General features: G+C 47.4%; 1 protein-coding gene across 1 annotated transcript in view; it reads left to right on the top strand.

Annotated features, from left to right (window-relative positions):
• The first annotated feature begins 5,018 nt into the window (after positions 1-5,018).
• Positions 5,019-24,466, top strand: part of ITGAL (integrin, alpha L (antigen CD11A (p180), lymphocyte function-associated antigen 1; alpha polypeptide)) — a 34,254-nt gene continuing 14,806 nt past the window's right edge. The window contains exons 1-17 of the mRNA XM_004691684.2: positions 5,019-5,095; positions 6,164-6,266; positions 6,886-6,980; positions 7,085-7,152; positions 10,604-10,721; positions 10,845-10,975; positions 11,630-11,775; positions 14,764-14,896; positions 15,049-15,199; positions 18,864-18,937; positions 19,018-19,150; positions 19,974-20,125; positions 21,013-21,150; positions 21,524-21,721; positions 21,855-21,985; positions 23,008-23,174; positions 23,285-23,436. Coding sequence (XP_004691741.1) covers positions 5,041-5,095; positions 6,164-6,266; positions 6,886-6,980; positions 7,085-7,152; positions 10,604-10,721; positions 10,845-10,975; positions 11,630-11,775; positions 14,764-14,896; positions 15,049-15,199; positions 18,864-18,937; positions 19,018-19,150; positions 19,974-20,125; positions 21,013-21,150; positions 21,524-21,721; positions 21,855-21,985; positions 23,008-23,174; positions 23,285-23,436 — 2,145 coding nt within the window. The 5' untranslated portion in view covers positions 5,019-5,040. The remainder of the gene's footprint in view (positions 5,096-6,163; positions 6,267-6,885; positions 6,981-7,084; positions 7,153-10,603; positions 10,722-10,844; positions 10,976-11,629; positions 11,776-14,763; positions 14,897-15,048; positions 15,200-18,863; positions 18,938-19,017; positions 19,151-19,973; positions 20,126-21,012; positions 21,151-21,523; positions 21,722-21,854; positions 21,986-23,007; positions 23,175-23,284; positions 23,437-24,466) is intronic.

Genomic DNA, 24,466 nt, shown 5'->3' with positions numbered 1-24,466 from the left:
TGACTGGGGTCAAACACGTGCTGCAGTGGCTGTAGGTAGCTTCATAGTGTTGCGCTTTAACCTGTTGCACCACCAGGGAGGCCCTAGTTTGTAGTTTTAAAGAATCCCTCTGACTGCTGTGTGAGAACAGACCATGGAAGGAAGGGGCAGGGTTGCCCATTAGAAACTGCACTCAATCCAGGCCTGACACAACAGTGACTTGGACCAGGGAGTGATCAAGAGGTGAGATGACTAAATGCAGAGTCCTGTTTGCTCTCTTGTAGCAAGAGAAAAGTTCATTGTTTCAAGTGAAACAATGGAAAAATAAGACCTAATTCAGCTCATTGGACATTACAAAGGGTCTAGGAGACTTGAGGCCTCTGTACCACTGTCTTCAGGGCACCCAAATTTCTCAATCTAGAACCTCACTTGTCCTTCCTCTGTGAAATTTGGTCCATTTTAACAATCCCATATAAAATAGTTCATAAAAGTAGAGCAACTGGCCATCCTGGAGGGAGCTGGCATCTCTTGACTCATCTATCAGTGGTTACCTTTGCTCTGGGTATTGATTTGGGCTGGTCAGCCATCGTCACCATTTGGATCACTTAAATTTCATGCAAGCAAGATGATGGTACAGAAGTATGGGACCCTCCCTGGAAGTGCAAAAGGTTAAAGCACAGCTCTGAGAAGCTCCCTGCAACCACAACAGCACGAGTTCAATCCCTGGCCAAGGAACTGACCCACATGGTACAGCAGACCTCTCCTGTCTCACCTGCTGCTCCCCTCAGCAGTGTATTTTGTCGTGTTCTGCTCCCCACTCTTGTCTCTGCTGAATCCTCTCACCCTCCCACCTCCCCCCCACACCTCTGGCCTACATCCCAGTTCTTACATGCATAAATAATCTTAATCAAAAAATAAAAATAAATAAGTACTAGATTTTAATGCAGTTTGGTGACTGTAGTTAACAATACTGTACAGTGTATTTGAAAGCTACTAAATGAGTTGACCTTAAAAGTTCTGTCAGGATTGGACTGTTGGTAATTGGAAAGAGAGGAGGCTCAACTAATGACTGGTGACTTTATTAAATGTTCATTTAAAAAAAAAGTTCTGTCAGGGCACAGGGGAAAATCCCCCCACCCTCTGGGTACTTTTGAGAACTGATTAACAGCAGATAGATTAGGAAGATAAAAGATCAAATTTAATAACATATGTTGGGAAAATATATAGCCGTAAATTCTAAATTGAATGAGTCAAACCAGGAATTTACTGGTTTAGAGCCTGGGGTATCAGGGCCCTCCCTGGTGTCACAATGGGTTAAAGCACAGCTCTATGAAGCTATCTGCAGCCACTGCAGCAAGTTTGATCCCCAGCCAGGGAGCTGACCCACATGGTGCAACAGACCTCTCCTGACCCACCCGCTGCTCCCCTCAGTAGTGTATTTCAGTCCATCTGCCTGTTCTGCTCTCAATTCTGTCTCTGGTGAATCCTCTCATCCCTTGCACCTCTGGCCTGTACCCCAGTTCTTTTATGCATAAATAAATAAATCTGAAAAAAAAAAAACAAAAAACCAAAAACGGTTTATTTTGAGACCCACAGGGCCTTGATTGAGCTTTGTTCTACGTACCAAGGTGACACATATTGGGAAAGGCCTATTCAGGAAAAAGCCCACTTTTCGGGGAACATTTTGGGGAGACTCATCCTGTAGTTATCAGAAGGATGAAACTTTTTTTGTGACTATGTATGGTGGCAAATGTTAACTAGACTTATTGTGGTGATCAGTAGATTCAGATGCACCTCCTGTCCCATACCTGAAGCTAATGTATCATTTAAAGTCTCAATATAACAAAGGAATGGAAGTAAAAGACAGTTCAGGGGAACTGGGCCATTGGAGAACTGACAATCTGATGCTGAGGAAGGCATCAGATAACTGTCACTAAGGAAGGGGTTGTGTGTGTGTGTGTGTGTGTGTGTGTGTGTGTGTGTGTGTGGTACATCCTGCTTCAATTGTGGTTGTCTTACAGACCTTAGGGAAACCACCTACCCGCCCTGCAAGGGCCCCTCACTTTCTAGAATCTTAGAGGCTTACTGGTACTTTGTGCCTTTTTTTTTTTTTTTTAACTGAAAACCAAAAGATAACACATAAATGGGTCTACTTGCTGAAACATCTGCAACACCTGTCATTGCCTCAGAGGAGACTTTTCGGTTGGTTTCTCAATGCCCTTTATCCCATTGCTGCTGATACACTTAACAGTTTCTGTAATCTTAAGCCCTAATCAAAACACCTCAAGTTAGAAGATGGCTGTAGGGTAAATGGGAGTTAGCAGGTTTTTTCTGCCTTCCCTCCGTTAGCATCAATGGTCAACACCTGTGGTCACACAAGCGTGCCTGACGGTGGCACCTGGAGCAAGGTGTGGATGTGCATGAGTGGGCACACCTGAGCATCTAAGGGCAGCAGCAGAGCCCAGAGATATGGACAGAGGACTGTGCAGGGCAGGCAGTGTGGCGAGAGTGTCAGAGAACAGTGAAGACAGCAGAGGGTACAGGGATTGCCAGGGGGCCAGGTGACTGTCTCCCAGCTGGCTCGTCTCCCTTAGCCAGTGGGGATGATGCCAAGGCCTCCAAGATTCTCTTTCAAGCTGCCTGAACCAATGATGAACCTACCTGGCCTGGGATGATTGCAGAACAGAGGTCTAAAGGAAAACCTGCCCACTGAGGATGTCTGATTTGGTTATTCATTCTGGGTTTGTGTTGAGCTAATTACAGTTTTTCCAAACGGGTCAAACTTGTACAGTTAACTACTAAAACTAACAATTTTTGGTATGAAGATTGGTGGGGACAGGATTATTAGTTGTTTTTTCCCCCCATCCATTGGATACCTAGGATTGGCTCAAAGGAAAGTGGTGGCATTTGGCAAACCCTCCTCCATAAGAGAGGACACGGTCCGTGCCTGGCCATGGGGACAGGACTCATCCTAGCTAAGGGCAGGGTCTCCTGCTTACCCGTCACCACCACGGAACTCCTTCCCCTGCCACTCGTCACCAGAGCTGGCACCCGAGGCTCTACCCGGGGCCTGTTCAACTTGGCCAGCTGTTCTTCCAGTTCCGGAGCCTTCCTTTGAAGTGATGCTTCGGCATACTCTTTTATGGGCCATCTTGGAAGATTGCTTTGGATTATTTCCAAGAAAATCTCTGCAAATGTAACACTCCAACTGCTGATCTCGTGGGTGGAGAGAACCGAGTCCAGGAGCACCTGGCAGCCCTGGCCCTGCAGCCGCACCCTCCATGGCTTTGGTGTGTGTTGCTTCAGTTTCCTCAACTTAAAGAGAAAGAGCTTGTGAACATTGGGCGTATTCTCTGCCAGGACCACGCCACGTGCAGTTAAGTAAACACTTCAAACCCCACATTTCATAATCTATTATTAAGTTTCACCGCCTTTCCCCCTTTTCTCTGGCTCTTGTGCTTCAGTTGTTGTATCTCCCAGTGCCAGGCTGGGCTGTGTCTTACATGTCCAGCTGGTTTTCAGCAGACTGCCACCTGCAGAGCAGACTGGTTTCTCACCTGAAATTCTGAATCTTAAGGAGGAAAAGACTTGTTCAAAAATAGGATCAGGGACCTCCCTCGTGGTGCAACAGGTTGAAGTGCAGCATTATGAAGCTCTCCAAAGCCACTGCAGGACAAGTTCATTCCCCCGCCAGGGGAGGTGACCACATGGTGCAGTGGACCTCTCCTGTGACCAGCCCGCTGCTCCCTCAGCAGTGTACTTCAGTGGATCTGCCTGTTTTGCTCCTCGTTCTATCTCTGGTAAGATACCTCTGGCCTCCACCCCAGTTCAATGCAGAAAAAAATTTCAGACATAAAATGTCGAACATAAAACCGTTAAAATTATAGAATAAAATTCATTTAGAAATAAATAAATAGGGCCCTCCCTGGTGGCACAGCTGGTTGGAGTGCAGCAATACAAGGCTAGTTGTAGCCTCCTCAGCATGAGTTCGATCCCCGGCCAGGGAGGTGACCCACGTGGCACGGCAGACCTCTTCTGTCTCACCCGCTGCTCCCTCAGCAGCATGCTTTGTCAATCTGCCTGTTTTACTCCCCACTCTGTCTCTGGTGAATCCTCTCACTGCCCCTGCACCTCTGGCTTTACCAACACTTGTTATTTCTTTTTTCTATTCTAGCCACCCTAGCAGGAGGGAAATGGCAACTTATTTCAATCTTGATTTGCATCTTTCCAGTGACTAATGCTGAGCATCTTGTCATATGCTTCATAGCTATTCATATATCATCATCCGAGAAATGTCTGTTCAAAGGCCCTGCCCATTAAAAAACACTGGGCTTTTTAAAATTGTTGAATTACACAAATTCTTTACATATTCTGGATATAAGTCCTATATCAGATCTACGATTTGTAATATTTTCTCCCATTTTGTGGATTTTGGGGGGAGGATTTTTTTTTTTTTTTTTAGCATCAAGTTACTGAACATACTATTCCAGAGCTCATTTTCTTTACTCGGCAGCACCTTTCTTGATAGCTGCTGTGGGGGCCTCTTCTCGCTGGTAGGCAAGGGAGGCATCAGAGGAAGGGGTTGTGGACATCTCCAGTGTCAAGAGAAAGCTGTCACATTGTTTATCCCCTTATATATTTTTTTCTTTTCTCAATCTTTTTTGCGACAACATAGCATTCCATTGTGGATCTATCACAGTTTATTTGGCAATTCTTCTTCTGAACTTTAAAGAGTCTGAAATTGGAGTATTGGTAAAAGATCACAGCAGCTCTTAGCTGTAGTTAGCTAGTTAGCTAAGACGCTGGACAATGTGCTGCAATAGCCTGGGAAAGTATCTTTAACCTCCTTACACTTCCTCTTTGAACATGTGTTTCACAACTCCCCTCCCCCAAGCCCCCTCCCCCTCCGACCTCCCCGCCTCTACCGCCTCTACCCTGTTTCATCACCCTTTAGAAAGTCCCTTCTCGGGTAGTCCCATTTCCTTCTTTCATGTGCTATAGGTTGCTAGCAACTCCCAAGACCCCTTCTCACTGAGCCAGTTCCCTCCAGCCATCTGAAAGATGAGCTCCTGCACCATCATGTTACAGCTGCTGCTGTGGGGGCCTCTTCTCTTTGGTAGGCAAGGGAGGCGGAGGGGTAGGGAGGTGTGAGACCAGGGGAACTGCAGGGTTTTGTGGAACTGGAGTAAACAAACTGCTGTGAGGGTGGGATTGGCCACAGGCCATGCGGGCCTTGGACTCTTGAGAGGGGAGGGGGGAGAGAAGTCAGGGTCCAAAATCTGAGCACGTTATGGAAGAAAAGACCCAGAAGGAAGACAAAGGCAATAACACTTAGAGATGGGGTATGAGCCTTAGAAAGAGAAAGTGTAATGGGGCTCAAACCTGGGAGGGTCCTGGTGGGTTCCTCTTTGTGCCTCTTAGGCAAGTCCTTTCTGTTTGCTGGATCTCGGTCTCTTCATCTGAGCAAATGACAGTCTGGCACCTGACACCCTAGGATGCTATGAAATCAGCCTGATGCGTGGCAGGAAGGCAGGTCCAGCAAGGAAGGCAGCTTGAGGTTGTGACTGAGGCCCAGGCAGAGTGGTTAAGGAAGAGACCGCTGTGGTGGGATGGGCAGTGAGGGAGCACTGGAAGAGCAGCCTCACAGGAATCAGGGGATCTTGAATTCTTGAGCCTGTGGTAGGCACCTAAGGCTAATTATTTCGGTTCTTAGGGTGCCAAGGTCCCAGCTCTGAGGGAGAAGTGAGTGTGGAGGAGATACACCCTGCCTTGGGACATCCCTGTCTTGGTCCCAGCCTGGGAACCTGGCCACTTTATGTTTCAGGGCCTCTTGGACCTGCTTCTCACCCCAAGCAGCCTAGTTATTCTTTCTTTTATGCTGAGAGGGCAACCAGGAAGTTGCGTGCTTCCAGGTCCTGCACTGTCAGGGTCTTGGGGAATTGCTGCTTCCGTTTCCTGGAGTCAAGACCCTCAAGGGGAAGTCTGGGGGGCAAGGAGGCCAGGTTCCAACTCTGCTTGGGGCTAGAGCAGCTCAGGGGGGAAGGGTTGTCTAGGTTAGTGACTTGCTTGGGGCCACGTGGGTGACAGGCAGTGAGCACCAGCAGTTTGGGGGCCAGTGTGGCAGAGTCCCTGCCTAACGTGGCCCCTGGATGGACATGGCTGACAGCTCCCTTGTTCCCCTCAGCCCCCACCAGGAGCTACAACCTGGATGTGCAGCACGTGCAGAACTTCTCCATCCCACAGGCTGGCAGGCACTTTGGGTACCGCGTCCTGCAGGTTGGAACAGGGTGAGCCTCCTCCCCGGCCCTGGGGAGCCCTGGGCCAAGGCAGCCTAGACAGACACAGGCCCTGGGGCTAGCCAGTAGGTGGAACCCCTCAGGTTAGGTCTCACCATCCTTCTTGTCTCGGGGAGAGTAGGTGGTATCTCTTGCAAACAGAGGCCAAGTCACCAGGTGGTAGGGTAAGGATGCACTATTAAAATGTCACCTAAATGCCAGTTGAGAAGGGGAACATATCACTGCCCTGAAAATACTTTGTAGGTTCTTGCCAGTCTCCCTGGTTTGCCAGTGATTGTTTCTCTGTTTCACCTGCCTCAACCCCAGTACATAACCTGCCATGTAGTAGATAGGCCATAAACAACTTTTGAATTGGTAACACAGTATTGTGGCAGATGTTACTCTGGGCCCCAGTTTTTATAGACTGCAAATGGAAAAAATCCTTAATTTCCTAGCATTCTGGCATCTCAGATTATTTATCTGGGATTTAAACGGGGCCTGGGAGCCTTCCTGAAGGGAAGTGGTTGCAGTAACCTGGTGGGGATTGAATGCCCTCACATTGGGGGGCTGGGGGGCACTGCAGGGTAAATGACCTGACCTAGTCAGTCTCACCAGCTCTCTCTCTCATCAGGGTTGTCGTGGGAGCGCCAGGTGAGGGCAATAGCACCGGAAGCCTCTACCAGTGCCAGCCAGGCACTGGGAGCTGTGAGCTGGTCAGCCTGAGTGGTGAGTGGCTCCTGAGGGGCTGGGGTCGGGGGCGAGGAAATCGGGGCTTGTCCCCACACCTGGATTGCCAAAGGTCCTCCAGACTAATTTTCTGATGCCTGCAGGTTCCAATCATACCTCCAAGTATTTGGGAATGACCTTGGCAACAGACTCCAAAAGTGAAAACCTTTTGGTAAGAATTTTGTGGAGTGTGATTTGTGAGACTGCGACTTGATACTGGGAGAGAGATCAAAAAGAGGGAAGAAGAAAAGAGAATGGAGAGGCCGGGGAGACCTAAAGACATCAGATAGATTCAGATTCAGCATCTGTTGAGACAAGCCTGAGTACCTTAGTTTTTTTCCTCAACTATGAAGTATCTATAACTATTGACACAAAAGATATTTTCCTAGTACACACACTTTTAATATTTTAATAGTTATATACTTACTTAATGACGTATGAGAAAAAAATATTCAGTGAGCATATCAGACCCATGATCTCTTGGATCCTATTGTTTAGAATGATGTTAAAATTTTTGAAAAACTAAAATGTTAAGTAAGTAATAGCATGGATGATGTGCCTGGATGGCCCAGAATGTCCTGCCTGACATTTGATAAACACTTCATCACACTTTTTGCTAAGATTTTATTGTATTTATGCATATAAGAACTGGGGTACAGGCCAGAGGTACAGGGGTGAAAGGATTCAGCAGAGACAGTGGGGAGCAGAACAGGCAGATCTACTGAAACACACTGCTGAGGGGAGCAGCGGGTGGGTCAGAAGAGGTCTGCCTTGCCATGTGGGTCAGCTCCCTGGCTGGGGATTGACTTACAAGCAGTGGCTGCTGGTAGCTTGATAACACTGAGACTTTAACCCCTGCACCACCAGGGAGACCCCACTTTATCATTCTTAACTCTCAAGACTCTTGGGTGAGCTTGGGATTTACATACATTTATTCACGAGGAAACAGGACCAAAGGGGTAAAGAGACTTGGCCAAGGTCACAGGGTCTTAGAGAGGTAGAGCCAGGATTCCATCTGATGCCAAGTTCTTTGCTCTTTACAATACACCCCAACAGCATCTTTCTGGCTCAGCTCTGTCAGATAGAAGGCTGAGCAAAAAAAGGAAAGTTCTCAGGTAGCTTATGGCCTAAAACAACAATAACAACAACAACTCTATTTCCCCTTTGGAAAAGGTGACCCAGTGAGTTGCTGTCGTCTTGTCCTCCCATTTAGGGGGTCTCCAATACAGGACTTACCAAGGATAAGTCGGGTACTTCTAGCTACACGTTCTTTTTGTGTGCTCTGGAAACCTTAGCCTTGATAGGTTTATAGGAAAGGTGTGTGCAGAGGAAGTAGGGGGTGAAGACCCAGGGCCACCCCTCACAGATTCCAAGGTGACCACGTACATCTAGAGCACACACAGCCTATGCGTGTGGGAAGCCTGGCTGAGTGCTGTGCACTATGTGCTGTTTTTCTTATTTTTTTTTTTTTAACATTGGGATGTAAGGGGCATAGACTATTATATCAACTTTGTGTATGCGGGTAATGATTTTGATATATTTGTAGATTGCAAAATGATACTGCGTAGGTTTCATTAACACCCATAGCATAGTTACAGATTATTTTTCCCTATGATGAGAATTTCTAAGATCTACTCTCTTAGCAACTTTGAAATTTACAGCACAGTTTCATTAACTGTGGTCACAATGCTGTACTTTCTCAGGGTGATTGTTTTATAATTTACAAAAAAAAAAAACTTGTGCCTTTGACCCTCTACCAACTACCACTTTGTCCTCTGAGTCTATGAGTTTGGCGGGATTTCTTTTTTTATGATGGCACATGTAGGTGAGATCATTAGGCATTTGTCTTTCTCGGTCTGACTTAATTTACGTAGTATAATGTCTGCAAGGTTATTCAATTTTTCCCTAGAGGAAGATTTCCTTCTATGTTACCCGTAGGTTGCTTTCAGGCCTCAACTATTGTAAACAGTGCTACAATGAACATTGGGATGCAAACATTTTCATTTTCTTTTGACATATACCCAGAAGTGAAATTGCTGCATCATAGTGGTAATTCTTTTTTAAAATTTTTGAGGAACCTCCATACTGTTTCCATTGAGGCTATACAAAATTACACTCCGCCAATAGTGCACTAGGGATTTTGTTCACACATGCTCACCAATACATGTCATACTGTCTTTTTTAAAACAGCCATTCTCACAGATGTGAGATATCTCACTGCGGTTTTGATTTGCATTTTGCTGATGATGAGAGATCTTGATCATCTTTTCCTGTATTTATTGAACATCGATCTGGGTGTGTTTCCTTTGGAAAAATGTCGACTCACATCCTCTGACCTTTTTTTTTTTTTCTCTGACCATTTTTTGATGAGTTTTTATTTTAGTTATAGAATTATTTGGGTTCAATATGTATTTTGGATCATATTAACTCTTTATTACATATATGATCTACAAATATTTTCCCCACTCCTTAGACAGACTTTTCATTTTGCTATGGTTTCCTTTGCTCTGCAGAAGCATCCCTGTTGCAGTCCTGCTTGCTTACTTTTGATAATGTCAAGATGTTTACCACCTTTGTTCTCTGCTAGGAGTTTTATGGCTTCAAGTTTTATTCAAATTTTTAAAAAATATTTATTTATTTATGCATATAGAACTGGGGTACAGGCCAGAGGTGCAGGGGATGAGAGGATTCACCAGAGACAGAATAGGGAACAGAACAGGCAGATCTACTGAAATATACTGCTGAGAGGAGCGGTGGGCGGGTCAGGAGAGGTCTGCTGTGCCATGTGGGTCAGCTCCCTGGCTGGGAATCAAATTCATGCTGCAGTGGTTGTGATAGCTTCATAGTGCTGTGCTTTAACCCATTGTGCCACCAGGGAGTCCCTATGTTCAAATTTTTAAGCCATTTTTAGTTATATTTTTTTATGTGGTATAACAGAGTGATCTAATTTCATATCTTTGCATGTGACAGTCCCATTTTCCCAACACCACTGTGTATCATTTTTTCCCAACACCACTGTGTATCATTTTTTCCCATTGTATATTCTTGGCTCATAAATTCACTGGCCCATATATGCATGAGTTTATTTCTAGGCTCTCTATTCTGTTCCATTGATCTGTGCCTTGAGTGAAATATTGAGCCAGTTTAACAGGACCTTGTTTGCTGAACTACTGTTACACCCAAGCTTTGTTCTACTGGGGGATAAAGAGTGAGATACAAAGATAGCCATGACCTGAACCCTGATTTTCAAGAAATTCCAATATGGCAGGCAGGACAGCCATAATGATTTTTTTTAGCCACCCCATCCCAGATAGCCATAATGAGAGAAGCTACCCTGTATATTTTGGGAATAATCAGTAGTGTGATTTGACTTAAATACAGTGTGTGCTCAGGAATGGAAGTGGGTAGATCTGGGAATGTAGGATTGTGTTTGATCGTAAACAAGAATGTTACACTAAGGCATTCAATCCTATAGGCAGTAGGGACTAAGCAATGCTATAGCCATTGGCAGCCTGTTGAAAGTCAGGAGTGAGTTCAGAGACGATGACTCTAAGGTTCTAATGCTTGGGTGATGATGCAAGAGCAAGAGGGGACCCCAGACTTTTCTCCTTTGTTTTCTTCAGGCCTGTGATCCTGGGCTGTCTCGGAAGTGTGACCAGAATACTTATTTAAGTGGCCGGTGTTACCTCTTCCACAAGAATCTGAGGGTTCCTGTGCACCAAGGGGACCCTGGTTATCAGGGTAAAAAATCGGGGGATCCAGTGGGTAACAATATCCCAAGTGGTTGCCTATATACAGGACCTAGCATGGGAGGCCACACACTGGAGACACGTGACTAAAGTCCCTTGTGTCTGACCCCTGCAGAATGTATAAAGGGCAACGTAGACCTGGTGTTTCTGTTTGATGGCTCAATGAGCTTGCAAAAAGATGAATTTCAGAAAATTCTGGACTTCATGAAGGATGTGATGAGGAAACTCGGCAACTCTTCCTACCAGGTAAGTATATTAGTTAGGATTTTGGGTATAAGCAAGAGGTATTTATTTAAACTAGCAGCATAAAGGGAAATGTGGATATGAGGTGCCTCCAGAACTGAAGGCAATGATTATAGCTGTACCTCTGGAAGGCAAAAGAACCAGGAAGAAGAAGTTTCTAGAACTCTAAATTTTTTTTTTTTTTTGGTGTTCTTGCTTCCTTCTTCTCTTTCCCTCCATAGACTGGCTCCTCCCAGCTTATTTGGATTACCTAGGCCCATGGAAAACTGTGAAGTTCATATATTAAAGTTTCAGGAGAATTCCCCCTTCCCCCCACTCCTCTCAAGTAATCTCTCCCTCTGCAGTCCAAATTCTCAGAGATAAAATTCTGACTGTCCTGGGCTCGGTTAGGTAGCCATTCTCAGCTTAGCCAACAGAACCTGGTTAGCAACGTTACTCAGCAAAAATATGGCTACTGGTGAGGTAGGCAGACAGCACCACATTAGGGAGGAGAGGTTTATTTAATTTTATTTGTGCTTGTTGATATATTGCCTTGTTGTCAAAAGAGTTATTTGAAGCAGGAATGGGCAATGGGAGACAGAGGTCTTGGATAAGTAGCGATTAGAATGGATATGTAGGTAATGATAGATAACAGCATCTCATTCTTTCTCTTTCTAGTTTGCTGCTGTGCAGTTTTCTACAACCCACAAAACAGAGTTTAACTTCTTGGACTATGTTAAATGGAAGGACCCTGACACTCTGCTGGGCAATGTAAAACACATGAGCCAGTTAACCAACACCTTTGGGGCCGTCAACTATGTCGCGTGAGTTCCCTTTCCTGGGAGAGAGCCCACTCACCCTGGTGTGGTGTGCACTGGACTCTTGGGTCACAGCGAACAGGAATGTGCTAAGTGGGCTCAGCAAACGGGGAGGGTTACTGGAAGTGAAATGGCTTTATTACAGTTTCTTTTCATTGTAAGTGACAACAATTCACTTTACACTAACTAGAACCACAAGGAACATTCTTGGGAGGAGGCAGAGATACACATGGACCATTGGGACAGAAAATATTTGCAGGCCTCATGAAGCAGGACTTGGAAAGTGACCATGAATCATGGCACCATCGTCAAGTCTTATCTGAGGTGGGGGTCAGTCTTTGAAGTCAGTGTATGGACAAAATTCTCAAGTAGTCCAAACTGTCCTTGAAGAATTCCTTGGATTGATCGTAAAAGTCAAAATACTCAAATCCTGCATTTGAAAAGCAGAACATCCTGATGCCCTAAGTCTACCTCAGAACTCTGTTCCCCCCCGAATTGGATCAGATTGCTTTAAGTTGAGGTCTAGATGACCTCTTCTAGGGTTTCTTAAGTATGATGTATTACCATTAGCCATTGGACCAATTTCAGAAATAAGAGTTCTCTCTCTCCTCCCTGGCTCACCCTCAGTTTGGGTGCACTCTCCAACCGAGTGAAGTGGCAGGAGGCTCTCCTGTACTATGACACTTATATTTCTCATCTTCTTCACCTGCATGTATAGCTGAATTTGCATGTGGCTAAATATGCAAATCTGCTTCTCCTCGAGCCTGTTCATGTGTGTTTCCAGCTCTTCTATCCTGGCACTTATCTGATCTGTCATGTCCACTTCTTTCTTCTCATTTAGACAGCTTTGGGGGTATCTGATCAAGTCACATCCACTGAAAAAATGCCAGCTTTAGTTCTTCATTTCAGATAAACAACTTGAAGTTCAGTCTCCAGGAGAGAAAATCTCATTGGCTAAACCAGCTGGGCATCCAAGAGTCCACCCAGCTGCAGCCTGGGACTCTGGGCTCCAACTCTGTGGGAACAATCAATAACAGTCATGGCAATGCATTTCCTAAATACTCTTGGCCACCTGACTGTATACCAGGCAGTGTTGCAGGTTGAGTTGGCAAATATTTCTGTAAGGGGTCAGGTGGTAACTATTTTTGGTTTTTCTTGTTTGGCCACATATGGTTCTGTTACATACTCTTCTTTGTTTTTATAACTCTTTGAAAACAAAAACATTAAACCTATTTTTAGTCCAAGAACAAGCGTGGGCTGGGTTTGGCATGCAGGCAGTGGTCTGCCGTGTTCTTGGTGCCGAGAATAGAGGGCTGGACTGACCCAAAGAAAACCTCTTGGAGTTTCACATTCTAGTAGAGAGAAATAAAATAATCAGGATTAATAAGCTAAATAGACAGTACAGGAGAAGACGTAAGTTGTATAAAGAAAAATAAAGCGAAAAAATAAAGAGAAAGATCGGGGAAGGTTATTCCATTCAAGCAAAGACTTGCTGACTGTGAGGACGTCAGCCGAGTGGCTGCCCGGGGAGTGTGTGGCACCAGGAGTGTGGTACCACTCTTGAGGGAAGAGCAAAGGCCCCGAGAGGATATCATGCTTGGGATGCTCAAAGAAGAGCCAGGACCCAGCATGACTGGAGAGAAACGTGAAGCAGGGGAGCACAGAGATCGGTGCGTGAGGCAGGGACCTGGAGGCCACAGGGAGGACTTAGACTTTTCCTGAGTCTTGGGAGGTTTTGAGCAGAAGAAGGACAATCTGACTTATGTTTTCCAAAGGACCCCTCTGGCGGCAGGGCTGATGTTAGACTGGAGGCAGGGAAGCCACCGGGGAAGCTATTGAAAACTCCAGATGAGAAACGATGGTGGCTTCACGAAGAAATCCACTAATGGCCCTCGTGTCAGGCCACGTCCACGTGGGTGGGTGGGAGAAATGTTTTGTATCTAAGATGGAGCTAGAGGTCCTGAGGGGTCTGTGCCCGCTGGCCGGGCCTACACAGCAGCCTCCACTAGCTTTCCTGCCTTATCTACTCGCCTCCATCACTCACCCCCGCCTCTCTGGCAGGTCATAGTCGGTGCGGGCTGCTGCTCCTGGCTGTGAGGGAAGGAAGAGCCGGAGCTGCTGTCCCAGCACAAGTTGCAGGGGGCAGTCTTGCTTCAGAAGGAGGCCGTGGGCAGGTGGGGCTGAGGCTTGGCTGCCCTTCTGCTTCACAAGCACCCAGTACCTCTCCACAGAGGAGCCAGCGATCTAGGAACAAGTGAAGCTTGGCCCTTTCCTTAAGGAACTCAGGGAGACAAGCAGTCCCCCCCATTTCCTAGGATTCTCGTGACAGGGGTGGATGGCACCCTGGGGAGGGAGGACGGCATTGGAGGCACCCATGAGCTCGCTCTGGCAGGGTGACTTGCCATTTTTCTTCAACCAGGGAACCCAATTTTTTTGTATATATAGTAGTTTATTTTTACATCATTTTGTGCCTTTTTTCATCTCAGTTGTAATCCCCTTGGGTTTCCCATCACCAAATCACCCTGTGCCATCAACATAGTCCAGTGCACTTCCCTTCCCCCACTGTTTTTGACCCCATTACCCACTCCACCCCCGTAAAATGCCTCTGGTATATAGCTGTTCATTATTATTATTATTTTCTCACCTGGTCCGTTATACTCCTGCTATGAGTGAAATCATCTGGTATTTTTCCTTTTCTTTCTGGTTTATTTCACTACGTGTGATCTTCTCCAGCTCCATCCATGCCACGGAACCCATTTTTTCCATCAAAATCTTTTCTAGACCACCAGCATAGGTAACTGAACCTTCTTTCCCTGCCCAGTTCTCTGGGGGGTTCCAATGAGAAGTCGAAGGCTGGGAATGACGTTCCTGGAGACCGAGCAGGACCCAAGCATACCAGCATGGAATGACTGAATGGACAGGGGTGGGGGGAATGAGGACACCTCGCTGGATTTAGGGGAAATCACTCATATTCCCCCCTTTCCTTGGACACAGGACAGAGGTGTTTCGGCAGGACTTGGGGGCCCGGCTGGATGCAACCAAAGTGCTCATCATCATCACTGACGGGGAAGCCACCGACTCTGGCAACATCGACAACGCCAAAGACATCATCCGCTACATCATTGGGGTATAAACGCAGGCCTCTGGCTTCTTCGGTCTCTTTCATCTCCTGTTCCTGAAGCTACTGCCTTCCCCCCCCTGGTCTGGGTCTTACGGAAATAATAGAAAACTGGTCTGCATTTCTGGAGATTCCAGCCCTCCGTTCTTCATCCCTCACAGATTGGCAAGCAATTTAAGACAAAGCAAAGTCAAGAGACACTCCACAAATTTGCTTCGAAACCCACAACGGATTTTGTCAAAATTCTGGACACATTTGAGAAGCTTAAAGACTTGTTCACTGAGCTGCAAAAGAAGATATATACCATTGAAGGTGAGTGGCGATGGGGGAGGGGGAAGCCTGGTGTTTCCTGAGAGCACCTGTTTACTCTGTTGGCAGAGTTCCAGGATGTTAAAGCTCTGCAAACAGAATTTCTCCCCAGAGCTGACTCCTGCTCCCCGAGGACATACTGGCTTGTGAGCATGTTTCCAACTAACCAGAAAAACTTTTTTCAGCAGTAACCTACTGAATCATATAAGCGTAAATACAATGGCAATTTTCTTACTCTTCTATTTATATCTTTAGTAAAATCTTGGGCTGGGCGAGTGAGAGGCAGAGCCGCTGTCAAGGGCTCTCTCCCCAGCAACCCTTTGCAAATTCCTTTAAGACTCTGTGTCTTCGTCCAAAGCAGAGAACTTCCACGGCTGTCTGGCTGTCCCTGGCACAGCTCCTCTGGGGCACTGGACCAGAGACAGGCTGAATAACAGCACACATGTTCTGCTCATCTGCCACTGGGCTAAGCGTGCTCCTTCCTGGAAAGCCCTCGAAGGGCAGCTTGTCCAGGCTGGGGTCCAGAACTGACCTACTATCCTCATGTCGGCTGAGCCCTGTGGAATGAATCCTCCTACCATTCAACTTGATCATTTTCACTTATCCTCAGTCTCAAAATCACCTAAGATGGGCAAGGAGGCAGGGACCGAGGGCAAGGAACCCACAGGCCTTCTTCCTTAGCCCAGAATGAAAGGTTTTATTGTAATCGCCAGCTAGAGGCCTGGGCTACTGGCTGGTGCTTCCTAGTCTGTCAGGACATGGCTTTGGTGTTCAGTTCCCTTGAAACATTGCCCATATAATGGAAGTAGGCTCAGGAATCTACTCTGTCTGTACCTGTGTCCCTCGACACATCACTTTCCCTTTCCTCTGCTCAGTGTTGTGCTTTAAGTGGGAATAATAATACCAACCTCACAGGTTGAAGTCTTAACTTCTGCTTTCACCGCCTAACGCTTCTGTTACAAAGGACTGCAAACTGTCTTAAAGCAACAGAAATGTATTACCGTACCTTTTTGGAGGCTAGAAATCAAAAGTTGGGACAGGATGGGTGGGGGGAGGGGCAGAATGGGTGGGATGGTAGCAGGTCCCCACCCTTTCTAACTGCCCTAGGGGAGGCTTCTTCCTGGCCTAGTGACCTTGACTAGCAGCAGCAACACTGACCCATCCCCTGGCCACAGGCCATCTCCGAGCTGTGTCTTTAGATCATCTTCCCTCTGCACACACCCTGTGTCCAGATTTCCTCTTCCCATAAGAATATCAGTTATTTCAGATGGAGACCCACCCTCATGCACTCATTTTAACTTATCTCTGTGATGACCCCATTTCCAAATCAGATTAAATTCTGAGTACTAAGAACTAAGTCTTCACCATATCTTTTTCAGAGAGTACAATTCTCTGAATTGTAAACACTGAATTGTGGTAAACTTGCTATAAATCATGACTCTTATTCTCTAGCTCTTTTTCTCTCTCCTGACCTGCCCTAATCATCCTTCAAATCTTACTTCCTTCATCTGATATATTCTCACCAAACCCCAAGTCTGGGCAGGTGCTTCTTCCCGTGTGAGGCAGTGACACCCTGGCAAAGAGTCTGTCTACTTGATATCTGTGTCCCACACCAAACTGTGAGGCCTGCCAGAGCAACTCTCTGTCTGCTTTTTCACCTTTTTTTTTTTAAAGATTCATTTATTTTTTGGTGCATACAGAACTGGAGTACAGGCCAGAGGTACGGGAGCGGTGAGAGCATTCACCAGAGACAGAGTGGGGAGCAGGACAGGCAGATCGACAAAGTACACTGCTGAGGGGAGCAGCGGGCGGGTCAGGAGAGGTCTGCTACGCCATGTGGTCACCTCCGGGATAGGCGGGGATCGAACTCATGCTGAAGTGGCTTTCGATTCTCAGTGCTGTGTTTTAACCCACTGCTACCACCAGGAAGGGCCACACCTTTTTTTTTTTTTAAGATTTATTTATTTATGCATACAAAACTGGGGTACAGGCCAGAGGTGCAGGGGCAGTGAGAGGCTTCATCAGAGACAGAGTGGGGAGCAGATCAAGAAGATCAAGGAAATACACTGCTGAGGGGAACAGTGGGAAGACAGGAGAGGTCTGATTCTCGCCATGTGGATCACCTCGGGGCGGGAATCGAACTTGTATTGAAGCGGTTGTAGCTTGCTTGCAATGCTGCACTTTAACCTGCTGCATCACCAGGGAGGGCCAGCTTTTTCAAAAGCCTTTATATCTGTGACACCAAATATTTTGTTACCCTAAATATTTATTTATTCAGAGAAGGAGCAAATCTTCATAACTGCAGTGTTTCTTTGGAAGCTTACATGGAACAGACCCTTTATAAATTTTGTTCATGCCTTTTAGCATTCTTGCAAAATGGTATTGTTTTCATGTTACTGATTCATGCACCATCCTTGTGTTAGGGACTGTGATGAAGATAATCAGACATGTGCCAAGGCCAAGTTCATATTCAAGATGGAGAAAGAAAGCAAACAATTGGGCTAATTTAAGATTGTGAGAAGTGCTATCAATAAGGCCAGGAGACAGATTTAGCTAGAAGAAGCTACTGCAGATAGCTTTTTCTAAATTGAGGTAAAATTCTCAAAATGATTTTTGACCTGAGACATGAATGGTAAGAATCAAGCAACTATGTGAATACTGTGGACAAAGAACAATCTAGTCAGAGAGAAGAGTTACAGAGGCCTAGACATGGGGATGATTGGCTTGTTGGCAGGATGAGAGGAAGGACAGTGTGGTGGGAATGTGAGGAAGAGAGAGAGACAGTTGGAGAAGTAGGTGGACTCTTCTAGGCCCTCATGAGGAGATCGCACTTTAGTCTAAAAAGCAGCAGGACATGGTGGAGGATTTTTAAGAAAGGCAAAGTCGTGGTCTGATATGCATTATTTAAAGATTATTCCTTGCTTGGGAGAGGGGGGAGTTGGCAGGCATGGAAAGAAGTAGAGTTAAGTCAAAGAGACCAAATTAGCAAGCTATTGCATTAGGCAGGCAAGAGAGGGGAATGGCTGGCCAGGTGAATTAGGGCCATCACAATTTGGGGATGTATTGGGGACAGAGCAGGGGAAAGGAAGAGTCAAAGTCAATTCCTGGGTTTTAGCATGATTCTGTAGGTGAGTCAGCATAGCAAGTAGCAATAGAAATCCAGAGCTAAGTCTCACACAGGCAGAGTTGGAGTAACTAAGATATCCAAATCTGGATCCAGGCCTCCCTGGTGGTCCAGAGCTTAAATCTCAGCAATATCACTGCTGTGGCAGGAGTCCCATCCCCAGCCAGGAAGCTGACCCAAAGGTGCAGCAGACCTCTCCTGTCTCTCCTGCTGCTCCCCTCAGCAGTGTATTTCAGTGGATCTGCCTGTTCTGCTCCCCGCTCTGTCTCTGGTGAATCCTCTCACCTTCCCCCAACTCCGCACCTCTCGCACCTCTAGCCTACACCTCAGCTCTTCTATGCAAAAAAAAAAATAAATAAAAAAATAAAAAAAATATCTGGAGCTGGTGGAGTTTTACATGAAGTTTAGGGTTTAAGTCAGCCCCTGATCTGTCTGACTGAAAAGCTCATGCTATTTTTGCCTTGCCCAGTCCCTTCATGAGTATCTCTGTGTCCACCACTCCTGGGGCCTCAGCCCAGTGCTCCTCTCTACCTTGACCCTCAGGCACAAGCAAGCTGGACCTGACGTCCTTCGACATGGAACTGTCTTCCAGTGGCATCAGTGCTTCCCTCAGCAAGGTGAGCAGCAGCTGGCGCAGTGGCCTGAGGAGGGGGTCTGGGGGGTGCACAGCTGATTGCTGGTCTCCTCCTCTGAGCAGGGCCGGGGCGCTGTGGGGGCAGTTGGAGCCAAGGACTGGGCCGGGGGCTTTCTAGACCTGAAGGAGGATCTGCAGGATGCTACATTTGTGGGGAATGAGCCGCTGACACCAGAAGTGAAAGAGGGCTATTTGGGTGAGTGTTCTCTGTTCTGCTGGCTTCTCTTGGCCTCAGGCCTGCAGAGTCATACAGGCTGCCCTTCCAAATAATATTGAAAGCAGTTTAAGCAGCCACATGAGCAAACTCAGTATCAATATGGTTAGGACACGCTCAACTTCCTCTTCGTTGTCCCTCACCAATGTGTTTATCCTCTTTTTATTTTCTGTATTTTCTCATCTTGACATCTGCAAACCGCACTCGTTCTGCAAACTACCAGGGCATGTCTCTCAGCCTACACCTCTAGCCTACACCCCAGCTCTTCTATGCAAAAAAAAAAAATTAAAAAATTAAAAAAAGCCATTTCACCCAGGCGCAACAGAGGGGTGAGGACCAAGCCCCAGGGGTGTGATATCTGAAGACAGCTCCAAGTGGTACATTTAGGGATGACATTTTTTTTCAAGTCTCCTGCATTCTCTGTAATGTTATGCCAACTTCACATTCTTCTTACTAACAGATTCCGTTTTGTTTTATGACTTAAGTAAGTGCCGCTCCCTTGCCGCCCCTCAGTGAACTCAGCCTCAGAAAGGTGCACCACGCTTCCCCCGTGGCTCAAGGCTGCTTTGTCTGGGTGGTATTTGTCCACCTTTAGGGAAATGCAACCTTGGGCCAAGAGAGCAGCACTGGTGCAGCTCACAGCATACTGCAGCTTCTCTCCAAAGAAGGTCTTCTGGCCGTTTTAGTACGTTTTTGCTACTAAGCCGGTGTTCCAGGACATCTGCTATCTTTCCCCCTGCGTCTGACCTTCTTCCAGCAGCCTGCTTTTCTGACTCCACGCCCCTCGCTCTCTCTCTCCCCTTAGGTTACACAGTCGCCTGGCTGTCCTCTGGAGAACTCACACCACTGCTGGCAGCTGGAGCCCCCCGATACCAGCATGTGGGGCGGGTGCTACTGTTTCAAGAGACTGAGAGCAAAGGAGACTGGAGACAAGTTCAGGAACTAGATGGGGACCAGGTGAGCAGGATCAAGGGGTATTTGCAGGTGGGGGGCTGGTGGGACACTACCATGCTCCCCGTTGCCTTCCAAACACACATCCACTACCACACAGCAGGCCCTGTGCCAAGCACGGTTGAGCTAGTAACTCACCAAGCCTGTGAGGTCAGCTCGGTGTCTCCACCTGCCAGTGTAAGAAAGTGAACCTTGGGCCCTCCCTGGTGGTGCAGTGGGTTAAAACACAGCACTGAGAAGCTAAAGCCACTTCAGCATGAGTTCGATCCCCGCCTGCGCTCGATCCCCGCCTGCACCAGAGGTGACCACATGGTGCGGCAGACCTCTCCTGACCCGCCTGCTGCTCCCCTCAGCAGTGTACTTCGTCGATCTGCCTGTTCTGCTCCCCACTCTGTCTCTGGTGAAGCCTCTTACCCTCCGCATCTCTGGTCTGTACCCCAGTTCTGTACGAATAAATAAATCTTAAAAAAAAAAAAAAAAGAAAGTGAACCTCAAAGAGCCCAACGGGCCCTTCTTTTTTCTTTCCTTTCTTTATTTTTTTTTCTTGCAAGGAATAACTGGGGTGTAGGTAGTAAGAGGATTCACCAGAGACAGAGTGGGGAGTAGAACAGGCAGATCTACTGAAATCCACTGCTGAGGGGAGCAGCGGGCAGGTCAGGAGAGGTCTACTGGGCACTGTGGGTCAGCTCTGGGGCGGGGATCAACCTTGGGCTGTAGCAGTGGTGGCCCTGAGACTTATCCTCAAAGCCACCAGGGAAGCCCAAGCCTAACTTCTCTTAAGTTAGATGGATTCTAGCTTGGATCTGGGCTTGAACTCTCATTTGAGGAGGAAGTGGATGAGGTACAGCTGGGGTTGGGGGGGAACTCCCTCAAACATCTTTCTCTCCCTACAGATTGGCTCTTATTTTGGTGGTGAGTTGTGCGGCGTTGACATGGACCAAAATGGGAAGACAGAGCTACTGCTGATTGGAGCCCCCCTGTTCTATGGAGACCAGAGAGGAGGCCGGGTGTTTATTTACCAGAGAAAAAAGGTGGGGACCAGGCTGTTGAGCTGAAATAAGAAAAACAGAGTCACAGCTCACTCAGGCCCCATTATTCTGAAAGGCTCTCCCAGTCTGATCATGTGTTAGTCTGACCTTTAGAACGAGCTGAGAGACTCAGTTTTATTTTACAAATGGCAGCACTGCACCTCCATAGACTGGGAAACTTGCCAGAACTTTTTTGCTAGACAGGTAGCAACAGACGGAGCTGGGACTTGAACCTGGGTTAGCCTGATGGCACTGTCCAATTTTGTGTGGGGTGACACCCACCATGCCTTTAGCATTCCTCACTGTGCACACGGCTGCAGCTGGCGAAAGCTTGTTGAGTGACTGAGGTGGCACTTGACACCTTGTCTCTTCCTAGCTGGAGTTTGAAATGGTCTCAGAGCTGCAGGGGGACCCTGGCTACCCCCTGGGGCAATTTGGAGCGGCCATCACTGCCTTGAATGACATCAATGGAGACGGGCTGATGGACGTGGCTGTGGGAGCCCCGCTGGAAAAGCAGGGGGCTGTGTACATCTTCAATGGGCAGCAAGGGGGTCTGAGCCCCCGGCCAAGCCAGGTGAGGTCCCCTGCCTGTTGATCAAACCCTCCCCAGGTACCTGGAAGCCTCCAGGTCCAGACCTCCCACCCCACACCCCAGCCTGCCTTGTCCTTCCTGCCCAGCTCAGCATAAATTTCTCTCTTGGTCCCAGCGGATAGATGGGGCCCAGGCGTTCCCAGGAATTCAGTGGTTTGGACGCTCTATTCACGGGGTGAAGGACCTCGGAGGGGATGGCCTGGTAGATGTGGCTGTCGGGGCCAAGGGCCAGGTGATCGTGCTGAGGTAAGAGAGAGACTCTCCGTTGAGCAGTTCCTGCGTGGGCAATAGCTCATTTGGTCTCCACCCAACTCGGTGAGGTGGGCTCTCTTTTTAGACACTGTTTCCATCCTACTGCAGGTGAAACAGTTGCTAGTCAGTAACAGGTCAGTGTCCAAAACCAGGCTCTCCTGACAGCCAAACTGTGGAGCAGCACTAGGTGACTAAGAACTGGTTACCTGAATTCAAGTCAGAGGACCGGGATTACTGCCCAGTGTCTCCTGGGTGGTCTTACCCTGAGCGCTGAGCTTCTCAGGACCTCAGCCTATGCACCTGGCAAGTAGTGATGACATTTCCGACTTACCCATGTCTGAGAGTTATCAGAAGCATTATAGAGTGACATAGAGGGGACAGACACCTGTGATATCGTAAGTCCTGAGCCAGGCAATGGGCACAGAGCTACAGAAAACTTAAGAAAGAAGTAGGCAAATAGGTCATTATGAACTGTGAGAAGCTTATGAGGGAAATGCACAGGGTTCTATAAAGACTGTAGTGGAAGAGGAGCTATAGATTGGGTGGCCCAGGTGACATTTGAGCTTCGACTTGGAAGATGAGAAAGAGCCAGACTTTTGGAAATCTGGAGTAGAGCTGTCTGTGAAGAAAGCCAGAGTGTGCCATGGCCACCAGGCAGGCACAAACTTGTAGTGCCCAGAACCCGGTCCACCAAGGGAAGTTGTAGCGGAGGTTAAGACTGATGAGGCGGCGGTCTGGCCTGGCTAGTAGACATGTGGATTGTATTGGGAATGTCGTGTGGCATCACCAAAGGGGGTGAGCATGGAAGTGGCTCAGTGAGGCCTCTCTTCAAAAGCTCACTTTGTCTGGAAAGCGGGTCAGAAGGTGCCAGATGGGAGCAGGGCCCCAGTGAGTCATCACTATTATTACCGCAGGAGGAGACAGGCGCTCAGGTCTGTTTAGGGAAGGAGAACCTCTCACTTGACTGGCCTGCACAGTGGAGGCCCCGGGGAGAATAGTGGTTCTCTGCCCTGCAGCTCCCGGCCCGTAGTGGACATCATCACACAGATATCCTTCTCCCCGGCTGAAATCCCGGTGCATGAAGTCGAGTGCTCCTTTTCAGCCAGCGACAAGGACAAGGAGAAGGAAGGTGTTGTCATCACAGTCTGTTTCCAGGTCAAGTCTCTCATGCCCCATTTCCAAGGTCAGCGCTGTCTTCCTTCTCCACAGAGCCACGCCTGTCCTACTTCCACACTTGAGGCCCCAAGATTGGCCACCGCTCAATGCCTGCCTTTTTTTTCTAACCCTGTCCAGGGCCCCTGACTACCAGCCTCCATTACACTCTGCAGCTAGATGCTCATCGGACCCGAAGCCGGGGCTTATTCGCAAATGGGAGATCTGAGCAAAGCGGGGACGTAGTGATCACCCCAGACCAGTCCTGCACTCACTTCAACTTCCATTTCCCGGTGAGGGAGCCAGTGGAGCTGCTCTGGGGAGCGAGGGGGGATAAGCTGACCACAGTGCAAGACTCAGTGGTCACCCTCTAGCCTTTGGTCTCTCACCTGCCATTTCCTCTGCTGTGTAGTAGTAGTAACTTGTGCATTGACTCATTATTTTTCTTACTGAGGTAACATTGGTTTATAGCACTCTTTATGTTTTAGGGGTACAGATTCACATCTCTTCAGATGTATGTTGCCATGCCATGCCCACCACCAAACCACCACTGCCCCCCCCTCACAGTCCATTTGGCCTCTCCTTTCCTGTTCCCAGCCCCCTCTCCTTCAATTCTGCTGTCAGAGTCCAAGGGATTGCTTTGGTTTTGCTTGGCCTGTTCCTTTGCTTTGTTTCTCTAAAGTCCACAGTATTTGTCTCTCTCCTTCTGGCTAATTTCACTTAACATAACCTCCATTTCCATCCATGTTGATGACAGTGGCACGATTTCCTTTTTTATAGCTGAGTAGTATTCCATCGTGTGCACAGACGACATCTTCTTGCTACACTCATCTATTGATTGGCAGTTAGACAGTCTCCTGTCTTGGCTATAGTCATCACACTTTTGGTGTGTTTTCTTCAAGTCTTTGATCTTTGTACATAAACATTTTTAACTTGATTGTGATTGAAAAGTACTTACCATTTTCCCCCTACTCTTTTCACACATCATATATTATTGCTACTCAGCTTCCATACTTATTTTTAATGACTACAGGATATTTAGTCATACAGAGTATTCAATCACAGTGACATGTCATTATTTACCAAGTCATTTATTATTAATGTCTAGCCCACAAAGGATCTTTTTTCCTAAAAATAAAAGGATCTTTTCCCTTAAAAGATATTAGTTTAGGGCCCTCCCTGGTGGCACAGTGACTTAGACTGCAACATTATGAAGTTCACTGCAGCATGAGTTCAATCCCAGGCCAGGGAGCTGACCCACATGGCACAGCAGACCTCTCCTGACCTGCCCGCTGCTCCCCTCAGCAGTGTACTTCATCAATC

The sequence above is a fragment of the Condylura cristata genome, unplaced genomic scaffold (genome assembly GCF_000260355.1).
Source record: "Condylura cristata isolate star-nosed mole 26May11 unplaced genomic scaffold, ConCri1.0 scaffold00032, whole genome shotgun sequence".
NCBI classification, from domain to species: domain Eukaryota; kingdom Metazoa; phylum Chordata; class Mammalia; order Eulipotyphla; family Talpidae; genus Condylura; species Condylura cristata.
This window is presented reverse-complemented; position numbering and strand designations above follow the sequence as displayed.